Source organism: Doryrhamphus excisus, linkage group LG7 (genome assembly GCF_037039965.1).
Source record: "Doryrhamphus excisus strain RoL-2023G ecotype Guam linkage group LG7, RoL_Dexc_Guam_v1.1, whole genome shotgun sequence".
NCBI lineage: Eukaryota > Metazoa > Chordata > Actinopteri > Syngnathiformes > Syngnathidae > Doryrhamphus > Doryrhamphus excisus.
Window position 1 is genome coordinate 1999181 of NC_136363.1, and position 12461 is coordinate 2011641.

The following is a 12461-nucleotide window of genomic DNA, read 5'->3' on the forward strand; positions in this document are numbered from 1 at the left end:
CCATCTGAGGAATAGAAAAGTCTTTTCCAAAGAAACAAAAAGGATCTGTGTGTTGTCGCTTTGCTGCCACCTGCTGTTCTTTCTTTGTAGCACATCCTGATCTTGGGTTTCCGGATCAGTTCACTAGTTCCCTTCAAGCAAGGCTCCAGCTGGAGAACCTTTCAAATATTTTTTGACAGTTGAGTCGTGCCCTCAAGGCGCAGTTTGGCTACAAAGTCAAATACTTGCGTATGTAGTTGACTTTTTTTGGCGTTACAGAGCAACTCAACAAGTAATGTTCCTCCTAAAGAAGCAGTTCGGTGACCTATAGACTGCCAGAGTTAAAGCCTTGGTATGGTGATTCTGTTTTTTTTTTTGTTTTTTTTTTGGAAAACCTGATGCGGCCCAGCCTTGCCCAGACCCTAGCTCCAGTGGCCCCCGGGTAAATTGAGACTAAAATTAAAGACAAAATTTGAGACCCCTGATCTAAATGTTTCATTTGGTTTTTGACATTTCAGTCAAATATAAAACTGTATAGTATAGTATTCACATATCATTTATATATACTGTCATTGTGTTATTCAAAACTTCTAAATTTTAATGATTTCGTAAAGATATGTTAAGAAGTTCTTTATATTTCAAGAAAAAACTGCATCTCAGCTTTGTCATATCCCCCTTTTCCCCCCCTAAAATAATTCATTATTTTGTTTTTTAGTGGCATTTTTATGTGTTTTATATATATTTTATATGTAGAGATCATCAGATTCTTTGTTTTTACCAAATAGTTTGATCCACAATTGAAATGAATAAATAAATAGTTCCCAAACACTACATAAATGTTATACTATCTAAATGTTTCATTTGTTTTTTTGACATTTCAGTAAATAATATTTATAGTATTCACATATCATTTATATATACTGTCATTGTGTTATTCATTATTATATTTTATTATTATTTCTAATTTATTATAATATTATATTATATTAATAAAATATATTTTTATATATTATATTAATATTATATATATTTATATTTTATTTTTTATATTTATTATTTTATTTATAATATAATGTATAAATATAATATAATAAATATTTTATTTATATTATTTTATTATAATTTATTATATTATTATTTATAAAAATATATTCTAAACTTATAATAAATTAGCAAATATTTCATTTTAAAATCAATTAATGGCAATTTTTAAATCATTTTTAAAACATGGTTTGATTTGCATATAAATCATGAAAAATATACCTTAAATATACCCTAATATTACCTTTCAGTGAATACTATTTCTAATGTACATATATCATTTTAATATACTGTCATTATGTTATTCATTATTATAGTATTGTGTCAAGGCGCAGTTTGGCTACAAAGTCAAATACTTGCGTATGTAGTTGACTTTTTTTGGCGTTACAGAGCAACTCAACAAGTAATGTTCCTCCTAAAGAAGCAGTTCGGTGACCTATAGATTGCCAGAGTTAAAGCCTTGGTATGGTGATGTCTGGTTTAGGAGCAAACCACTTTGCCGAGAAGAAAACCCGGGAAAGCACAAAATGTCTGACCAAACACAAACCCCATCAACATTTTTCACCTTGACTTTTCTGATTTTCTTGGCTGAAAAATAAGCCAAAAGGAATCTATGGAGGCCGTCTCAGGAATCGAGTACGTGTCCTATCCCTGTTGGTCCCTTCCATCTTTACTGGATGAATGAACTGGAGAGTTCCGTTGCTGTCCAAGCAGGTACTTGCATCCTATTCCAACAGACGGGCGTTACGTGTGTCAGTCACATCCGTGTTTTTCGGGCGGGGTTGAGTGCAGCTGGTGAATGTGAAGTGGGAATAGGAGTGGCCTTTGACCCTGCCTTCTTGTTCAAATATTGACCCTGTAGCTGTGCCAACACGCAGTGATGACATCGGATGAGCAGGATGGGCAAAGGAAAGTTCTCAATACACGTTCTGCCGACTTCATTTCAGCAAAATTAAAATGATTTTGTAAAGATACGTTAAGAAGTTCTTTATATTTCAAGAAAAAAACTGCAACTCAGCTTTGTCATATCCCCCTTTCCCCCCCCTAAAATAATTCATTATTTTGTTTTTCGTGGCATTTTCATATGTAGACATCATCAGATTCTTTGTTTTTACCAAATAGTTTGATCCACAATTGAAATGAATAAATTAATAGTTCCCAAATACTACATAAATGTTATACTATCTAAATGTTTCATTTGTTTTTTTGACATTTCAGTCAAATATAAAAGTGTATTACCTTTCAGTAAATAATATTTATAGTATTCACATATCATTTATATATACTGTCATTGTGTTTTTCATTATTATATTTTATTATTATTTCTAATAATCCTAAAATATTTATAAATAAATATATTCTAAACTTATAATAAATTAGTAAATATTTCTACCTAATAGGACATTTTAAAATCAATTAATGGCAATTTTTAAAATGTGGTTTAATTTGCATATAAATTGTTACAAATATACCTTAAATATACCCTAATATTACCTTTCAGTGAATACTATTTCTAATGTACATATATCATTTTAATATACTGTCATTATGTCATTCATTATTACAGTATTGTGTCATTATTTCTAATAATATTTCTAAAAATATGTATAAATAAATGTATTCTAAACTTTTCAACCAATGCTTGTAATGAATTAGCAAATATTTCGACTTAATCAGGCTTTTAAAAAAATCAATTAAAGGCAATTTTTATTATATCATTTTTACATGTGGTTTAATTTGCATAAAAATCATTAAAATATACATATTACTATAGTTTATTATGAAAAAAAGCCATTCCTGTATTTTTTTAAGTGTAGCCTAAGGCATTGTCGATGCGTCTGATGCAGACAACAATGCACCAAACCATCAGTCACGCAGTACTTAAATGCTAATTGTATTCCAACAAGGTGGAGCGGCCAGCATTGGTGTACAGGGAGGGTGTAAAGGGGGCGGGACTTGAAACGGATGAGTATTTAAATACCCGACAGGTGAGAGAGAAAGAACACATCCAGGAACAAGGAACCACCTCCATTCTCACAGGATCATCCAGGAACAGGTAAGAGGAGATAACACTCTGTGTTACCCATCTAGATGTCGGCCTCCAAATTGGAATATTCAATATTCAACATGAATTATCAGTTGATAAAATGAGAGTAGATTGTTACAGAGTCAGGTTGCAGTAAAAAAAAATTAATTATCAGAAAATTAAACAAAAAATGTATTAATGATGAAAAATTATAATAATATTTAATTCTATTATGACCTCTGTATTCATTTTTATTATTATTATACAGAATTATTTATGAATGTATTTTTGTACACAATCATAACCTCTTAAATGTACAGTGATCCCTTGTTTAAGAGCCAAGTGCTTATTTATAAATGGAATATTTTACCGGCTGCATGGTGGTCGAGTGGTTAAGCGCGCAAACCTCACAGCTAGGAGACCTGAGTTCAATCCCAACCGTGCATGGGTTTTCTCCGGGTACTCCGGTTTCCTCCCATATTCCAAAAACATGCTAGGTTAATTAGCCACTCCAAATTGTCCATAGGTATGAATGTGAGTGTGAATGGTTGTTTGTCTATATGTGCCCTGTGATTGGCTGGCCACCAGTCCAGGGTGTACACAGCTGGGATAGGCTCCAGCACCCCTGCGACCCTCGTGAGGATAAGAGGTAGAAAATGAATGAATGGAAGAATATGTATATTTTTTATAATTTTAATGCAAATTAAACCACATTTTAAAAATGAAAAAAAAATGCCATTCATTTATTTAAAAATGTCCCATTAAGTAGAAATATTTGATAATTTATTATAAGTTTAGAATGTATTTATTTATCTATATTTTGAATGTAATTTTTTAATATAATGAATATTTTACCACCTTCTAAATATGCGTAACATTAGAGCCCTCTAGAAATGAAATAACACCCCTATAGTCAACTTTACACTCCCATTACCCCAAACAGTCGATACAATAATAAAAATACAGTGACTAATAAAGTAGGAAGCGGCGTACATTGATCTGATTCTGGCATGCCCCCGGCCCCCCAGCCCAATTTGAGATGTCATTGTTGGTGAGTCCCCGAGTGCTAACATTCTTTGTCCATGTCTCCCAGGAAGGGGGCAAAGATGATGAAAGCATCGCTGTCACTACTGCTGGTGCTCGTGGCCGGGTCTTGTACGTTTGGCAAATACATCCCAAAGTCGGGGAAAAGGGTCCCTCAGACTCTGTCCAGAGGTTGGGGTGACCAGCTGATCTGGGCTCAGACTTACGAAGAAGGTCTCTACTGGGCTCGGTCAAGGTGAGGACTAAAATGATGAAGTTTTGATTAAGTCTTTGCCTGACTGATGGATGCTTTTAGAAACAAGCCCTTGATGGTGCTATTTCACCTGGAAGACTGTCCACACTGCCTGGGTAAATGTCACAGCCTCCTTCCTCTTTCGTCTGTCCCATGATTGACACAAGTCTTTTTCCTGACAGCGCTTAAGAAAGTCTTTGCAGACAACGATAACATCCAAAGAATCTTGGATGAGGACTTTGTTGTGCTCAACCTGGTGGTACGTAACACTATTCTCATCTGTCCCTTAAGTCTTAACACACAATGCATACAGTATATTACACTATTATTAATTAATAATAATGTTTACAATGTTTTATACAACATACAGTAGTATTAAAAAGTATCTGAGCCTTTCCGAATGTGTCACATTTCTGCATAAAATCACCATCAAATGTGATCTGATCTTCAAAATCCAAATCACACAGATGAAAAAACAGTGTCTGCTTTAACTGAAACCACCCAAACATTTGTAGGGTTTCAGGTTTTAATGAGGATAGCATGCAAACAATGACAGAAGGGGGAGGAATACGTATTGGGCAGACAATTATCAAATCCAAGTGTAAAAACTAAAATGTTTTGTTGTTGTTCCTCCACAGTATGAAACCACGGACAAACACCTCTCTCCGGATGGACAGTACGTTCCCAGAATCATTTTTGTTGGTAAGAGCTGAATACAACACCCAGTAACATTTAGAAAAAAATAAGTATGCATCACATTTATGTTCAAATAAATTTTATGTGTTTACTAATCACAGTTTTAATATATACAATGATATATGTATGATATTTATCTTTTATTTTGTTTTTAGGGCTGCCAAAAATAACATTGTAACTAATTCATTTTATTCATTCATTCATTTTCTACCGCTTATCCTCACAAGGGTCTTTTGCGACCCTGCGCTCTTGGGAGTCATTACGGCCACTCCTAGGAAGGTTCACCACTTTTCCATGTTTTCACCATTTGTGGATAATGGCTCTCACTGTGGTTAGCTAAAGTCCCAAAGCTTTAGAAATGACTTTATAACCTTTTCCACACTGATAGATCTCAATTAATATCAATTAAGTTATCACTTTTCCACACAGGGTCATGTAGGTTTGGATTTTTATCATAAAAAGTTTCATTTGCATTTTGTGTTGAGTTCTATTATTATCGATTTTAAATTTGTTTGATGATCTGAAACATCTGAGTGTGACAAACATGCAAAAAAAATGACTTGATACTTTCTTTCCTTTTCTCAGACCCATCCATGACAGTGAGGGCTGACATTACCGGTCGCTATAACAACCGAATGTATGCCTACGAACCAGAAGACCTCAAACTCTGTAAGCCGACACCCCACGACACCACCGCAGTATCACGTCAGGTTTGCAGCAGAAGCAATGAATACCATTTCTCTCCTCTATCAGTGGTCAGCAACATGCAGAAGGCCAAGAAACTCCTCAAGTCGGAGCTGTGAGCTGTGAGGACCACACACAGGTTCCTCTGGAGACGCCGTCACCATCAGCTGTTGAGCACTGGACATCTTCCTTCTTATGTTCTATGGTCTTTCAAGTCAATTTGGATGGATGTTGTTTTTGTTTCCTATGTGCCAAATAAAAGATGACAAACCCCAAAACACAGAATCTCTTAAATGAAAATTTTTATTCTTGTAATTATTTTTTTTTTTTAGTTTAATATTATGAGAAAAAAGCAAAAATTAAATGGATGGATGGATGATTTTTGACTGATTTTGTTTATTTTTGTGTCTGCACGCCCACAGAATTTGTTCTCCTAAAGCAGAGGTGGGAAACTTTTGGACTCATGTGCCGCATTGAGTTAACAAAACTGTCCGGGGGGCCAGAATATATATTTAACACACGCACCATTTTACGCTCAACAGTCCACCTTGAATTATTTGTCAAATTTTATTTGTAAAAATGCCATACTATTAGCTATATGTTGTAAATATGTAAATATTCTCTATATGTCCCTTTTTTCCAGAGCACTTGAAACATCAGACCACATCAAACTACAAATACAATTTTACATTTTATTAAATTTTTTTACTGAATAAGACATCCGACTTGCAAGTCATATCAGCATTTATGTTAAAAATTGAAATACTTAAAAAGCAACTGGCGGGCCGGATTCAAACACCTGGTGAGCCGAATATGGCCCCCGGGCCATATTTTGCCCACCCCTGTCCTACAGTCTTAATTTATCCCTTTTCATTTTTTCATCAAGTGTTACACTGGGTGGCACTCGTGCCAGGTGTTTTGGACCCCGGAGCAGAGACCAAGGTAAAAGTAGTAAAAAGGTATTTACTAGTAACGGGTGCTCACAGAAGAAGAAAAACAAAGTACAACAAAAGACGGCAGTGACGGAAGATCACCGAGAAGCTACAAGTACAAACAAAAGAGTACGAAGACAGTAGGCAGCAAACATACGAGGTACAAAAAGGTCAGGAGCAAAACCCAAGTGTGCAGACCAGAGAGCAAGGCAGGAGTCCTCTGCAGGACACAACAGAGACAACAGGGGGCAGCAGACCAAAACAAGTGCAGATTGTGACACCAGGTCCATTTGATAACGAACTATCCACATAGTCCTCATCTTGTACCAAACAGAAGACCACTTATATACATACATATATATATATTTGTATACATATATATATATTAGGGCCAGCCAATCACAGGGCACATATAGACAAACAACCATTCACACTCACATTCATACCTATGGACATGCTAGTTTAATTGGCGACTCCAAATTGTCCATAGGTATGAATGTAGGCGGGAATGGTTGTTTGTCTATATGTGTCCTATGTGCCCCCGCCTCTCGCCCAAGGACAGCTGGGATAGGCTCCAGCACCCCTGCGACCCTCGTGAGGAAAAGTGGTAGAAAATGAATGAATGAATGATGAGGTGGTAGGTTCAATGACTATATTTGTTACTCAGTCTGTTGCTCTCCAGTGTTCAGCCAAGGGCTTATTCACCATGGTAGTTCATTTCATGTTAAGCACTTCAGTTTTTGACAATCAAGAGCATAACTAACCCAAGATGGAGAAGGTGTCAGAGCCCTCAAGACGCAGTTTGGCTACCAAGTCAAATACTTGCATCTGTATTTGACATTGTTTGGCGTCTCTTTGGCAAGCGGGTCCACTGAGGACTTACAATGCTGATCAACAAGAAATGTTCCTCCTCCAGAACCAGTTGGGTGACCTACATTACCATGTCTGTACAGACATAAAGGCTTGGCATGGTGGTGTCTGGTTTGGGAGCAAGCCTACACAAAGGGTCATGACCTTGATATCAAAGATTGACCAAAACACAAACCCAGCAAAGTCCTTACTCTGGAAGATGTTTGTGAAACGGACTCTTTTGGTACTGACGGAACAGAACGGAACAGTCTTCAGGCCTCTTGCCCGAAGACAACTGGGATAGGCTCCAGCACCCCCTTGCCACCATTGTGAGGATAAGCGGTAGAAAATGAATGAATGAACTAACCCAAGAGGAGGAGGTGTCAAAGGTCGGGTTATTAGACACGTGTTCACTTCATGGCTCTTGATAATGTAAAGGAAAAATATTTTTGTATGTCAGCCATAGGAATAATATGTCAACATTTAATATTTACGTATATTCCTGTATCATACAAGAACTATGGCCAAGCAAGGTTTGTCCAAGCACATTAGTCCCATCGTGTTAGTGGTTTTTGGTTTTGTAGGATTTCAGTAATAACGTAGCAAGTCAATTATTTTCCCATTTTGTTTAATACTGTAGCCTCCGCTTCAACCACTCTCCGCCCCCGCACAATCATGGACCACCGTTCAACACCACGCTGGAGGCCCTCGTATCATGGGGGCGCCGCCGCCGGGGCTGGGCTACGTACATAACGGCAATTATGAGGGGGGTGACTCTATGAGAGGAGGACCCCACCGAGGTGGTCTTTTCCGAGGAGACGTTGTTTGGCGTCTCTTTGGCAAGCGGGTCCACTGAGGACTTACAATGCTGCTCGACAAGAAATGTTCCTCCTCCAGAACCAGTTGGGTGACCTACATTACCAGCACCTCTGCACAGACTTAAAGCCTTGGCATGGTGGTGTCTGGTTTTGGAGCAAGCCTACACAAAGGGTCATGACCTTGATATCAGAGTTTGACAAAAAAGTCCTTACTCGGGAAGGTGTTTGTGAAATGGACTCTTTTGGTACGGACGGAACAGAACGGAACGGATTGGCTGGCCACCAGTCCAGGGTGTACCATGCCTCTCGCCAGAAGACAGCTGGGGTAGGCTCCGGCACCATCCATGTGAGGAAATAAGCGGTAGGAAATGAATGAATGAATGAATATTTCAAGCGCTTGGCTCCACTAAGGTGGCGGGGTATGCTGGAGCCTATCCCAGGCCTAAAATAATTAATTATTTAGTTGTTTTGTGGCATTTTGATATGTACTAAATGACTAAATACTTCCCAAATACTATATAAATGTTATAAATAATATGTATTTCATTTGGTTTTTGACATTTCAGTAAAATATACAAGCGGATGATGGATTACCTTTCAGTAAATAATATTTCTAATATTCATATATAATTTATATACACTGTCATTATGTTTTTCATTATTATATTATTGTGTTATTATTTCTAATAATCATACAATATGTATAATTAAATGTATTCTAAACTTTTCAACCAATGCTTGTAATGAATTAGCAAATATTTCTACTTAATCTGACTTTTAAAAAATCAATTAAAGGCAATTTTTATTGTATCATTTTTTAAATGTGGTTTAATTTGCATAAAAATCATTAAAAACATACATATTATTATAGTTTATTATGAAAAAAAGCCATTCCTGTATTTTTTTAAGTGTAGCCTAAGGCATTGTCGATGCGTCTGATGCAGACAACAATGCACCAAACGATTAGTCACGCAGTACTTAAATGCTAATTGTATTCCAACAAGGTGGAGCAGCCAGCATTGGTGTACAGGGAGGGTGTAAAGGGGGCGGGACCTGAGATGGATGAGTATTTAAGGACCCGACAGGTGAGAGAGAAAGAACACATCCAGGAACAACGAACCACCTCCATTCTCACAGGATCATCCAGGAACAGGTAAGAGGAGATAAGGTCTGCCTTCAATATGTATTCACGATGAAATTTTTTTTTGTTCTATTGTAACCTCTTTTATTCCTTTTTATTATACATAATTATTTATTCATGTATTTGTGTACAGAATCATAATCTCTATTAAATGTATAGTGATCCCTTGTTTATGGCGGTTCATGTGTTTAAGACCCAAGTGGGATTGCTTATTTATAAATGGAATATTTTTTACCACCTTCCAAATATGCTTATCAACATTGGAGTCCTCTAGAAATTAAATAACACCCCTATATTCACATTTACACTCTCATTACCCCAAATAGTAGATACAATAATACAAATACAGTGACTAATAAAGTAGGAAGTGGCGTACATTGATCTGATTCTGGCATGCCCCCGCCCCCACAAGCCCAATTTGAGATGTCATTGTTGGCGGCGAGTCCCCGAGTGCTAACATTCTTTGTCCATGTCTCCCAGGAAGCGGAGCAAAGACGATGAAAGCATCGCTGTCACTACTGCTGGTGCTCGTGGCCGGGTCTTGTACGTTATACATCCCAAAGTCGGGCAATAGGGTCCCTCAGACTCTGTCCAGAGGTTGGGGTGACCAGCTGATCTGGGCTCAGACTTACGAGGAAGCTCTCTACTGGGCTCGGTCAAGGTGAGGACTAAAATGATGAAGTTTTGATCAAGTCTCTGCCTGACTGATGGATGCTTTTAGAAACAAGCCCTTGATGGTGCTATTTCACCTGGAAGACAGTCCACACTGCCTGGGTAAATGTCACGCTTCACAGCCGGCCCTGTGTCCTCTTTCGTCTGTCACATGATTGACACAAGTCTTTTCTTGACAGCGTTCAAGAAAGTCTTTGCAGAGAACGATACCATCCAAAGAATCTTGGATGAGGACTTTGTTGTGATCAACCTGATGGTATGTCACTCTATTCTCATCTTGATCTTGGAACATAATCATAAAAAATGGCCAATTATCAAATCCAAGTGTAAAAACTAAAATGTTTTGTTGTTGTTGTTGTTCCTCCACAGTATGATACCACGGACAAACACCTCTCTCCGGATGGACAGTACGTTCCCAGAATCATTTTTGTTGGTAAGAGCTGAACAATAAAATAAATATGCATTATATTTTCAAACATATTTTGTGTTTCTAATCAAATATTTTAATATAGACAATAATATATGTATGATATGTAGTTTTTAGATTATAGGTTATGTAACACAGTAACTAATTCATTTCATTTAAAATGTTATAATTGAGCTAGGAGACCCGAGTTCAATCCCACCCTCGGCCATCTCTGTGTGGAGTTTGTTTACATGTTCTCCCGGTGCATGCGTGGGTTTTCTCCGGGTACTCCGGTTTCCTCCCATATTCCAAAAACATACTAGGTTAATTAGCCACTCCAAATTGTCCATAGGTATGAACGTGAGCGTGAATGGTTGTTTGTCAATATGTGCCCTGTGATTGGCTGGCCACCAGTCCAGGGTGTACGCCGCCTCTCGTCCGAAGACAGCTGGGATAGGCTGGAGTCACCAATTAACCTAGCATGTTTTTGGAATGTGGGAGGAAACAAAACCCACGCATGCACGGGGAGAACATGCAAACTCCACACAGAGATGGCAGAGGTTGGGATTGAACTCAGGTCTCCTGGCTGTGTAGTCTGCGTGCTAACCACTCGACACAGTGCAGCCTGCTGATTTCTTACTTTACTTAAATGTTTCAGAACATCAAACAAATGTAAATATTAGTCAATAACACTTTTCCACACAGGGTCATGTAAGTTAGGATTTTTTTCTCTTTTAATAATAAAAAATCTGATTAAAAATCAGCATTTTGTGTTGAGTTACTTTGTCATTGACTAATGTTAAATTTGTTTGACGATCCGAAAACCTTTGAGTGTGACAAACATGCAAAGAAAATGACTTGTGCCTTGACTTGTGATACTTTCTTTCTTTCTCTCAGACCCATCCATGGCAGTGAGGGGTGACATTACTGGCCGCTATAGCAACCGACTGTATGCCTACGAACCACAAGACCTCGACCTTTGTAAGCCGACACCCCACGACACCACTGCAGTATCACGTCAGGTTTGCAGCAGAAGCAATGAATACCATTTCTCTCTTCTATCAGTGATCAGGAACATGGAGATGGCCAAGAAACTCCTCAAGTCGCAGCTGTTAGCCTGAGGACCACACACAGGTTCCTCTGGAGATGCCGTCAGCATCAGCTATTGAGCTATCTTCATCAGCTATCTTGCTTTTCATATTCTATGGTATTTCAAGTTAATTTGGATGGATGAATGATTTTGTTTCCCATGTTTACCAAAGCACAGAGTCTCTTTAATGATAATTTTTATTTTTTTAAAAAGGTGTAATATTGTGACAAAAAAAAGCAAATATTATATATACGTTTTGGAAAACTGGTTTAGTTATGAAATGATGGAAATAAAGTATGATGGGAATACGACCAGGCCAGGGTGTACCCCGCCTTTCGTCCGAAGTCAGCTGGGATAGCCTTTTTATTAAAGTTGTAATGAGAAATAAACAAAACATGAAATAAAGGAATATTTTAAAAATTAGGTTGCAGAAAAAGATATTATATGAGTAACGTCAAATATTATGGGAATAAAGACATAATTAGTAGAAGAAAATCTACAAGAAGAAGGTTGAAATAACATTTCATTTTAAGGGAATTAAATCTAAATATTAAAAAAAATCCCAATATTACGAGAATAAACTGGAATGTCATTTAAGTGGCATAGAATATTATTATAGAATATAATAAACGAAGCAAAGTTTTAAAATGAGAATATCTTGTAAATAAAATCCAAATATTATGAGAATAAATACCTAATGTTAGCGTGTAGCTTACGCTCCGTTCGGCAACGATCGGCTTCACACATCCTGTAAGCCGGTAAAGTGTGGCCTTCAAAATAAAAGCACGGTTTACTGTATCTTTCGGGAACATCCTCTTAATCTAGAATGCCGTAAAATATACGATAACAAT

At 37.2% G+C, this 12461-nt stretch overlaps 3 protein-coding genes across 6 annotated transcripts in view; 2 read left to right on the forward strand and 1 right to left on the reverse strand.

The window, feature by feature from the left end:
- LOC131101477 (ankyrin repeat and IBR domain-containing protein 1-like) overlaps positions 1-12461 on the reverse strand; it is a 35514-nt gene that overhangs the window by 18899 nt on the left and 4154 nt on the right. The window lies entirely within an intron of this gene.
- On the forward strand, positions 3015-11921 carry LOC131101479 (anterior gradient protein 2 homolog). Of its 2 annotated transcripts, none has more exons than XM_078791889.1 (7): positions 3015-3076; positions 9923-10103; positions 10164-10216; positions 10294-10370; positions 10484-10547; positions 11418-11501; positions 11586-11921. In XM_078791889.1, exons 2-7 carry the CDS (start codon positions 9940-9942, stop codon positions 11639-11641), a joined length of 498 nt encoding a protein of 165 aa, XP_078648015.1. In that variant the 5' UTR covers positions 3015-3076; positions 9923-9939; the 3' UTR covers positions 11642-11921. The 2 variants fall into 2 exon arrangements, with proteins under 2 accessions (XP_078648015.1, XP_057902674.2); XM_058046691.2 differs by lacking the exon at positions 3015-3076 and adding an exon at positions 9370-9454.
- On the forward strand, positions 3042-5995 carry agr2 (anterior gradient 2). The gene is made up of 7 exons (XM_058046692.2): positions 3042-3076; positions 4140-4325; positions 4386-4438; positions 4505-4581; positions 4961-5024; positions 5604-5687; positions 5772-5995. The coding sequence occupies exons 2-7, from the start codon at positions 4153-4155 to the stop codon at positions 5819-5821; spliced, it is 501 nt and encodes a 166-aa protein (XP_057902675.2). The 5' UTR covers positions 3042-3076; positions 4140-4152; the 3' UTR covers positions 5822-5995.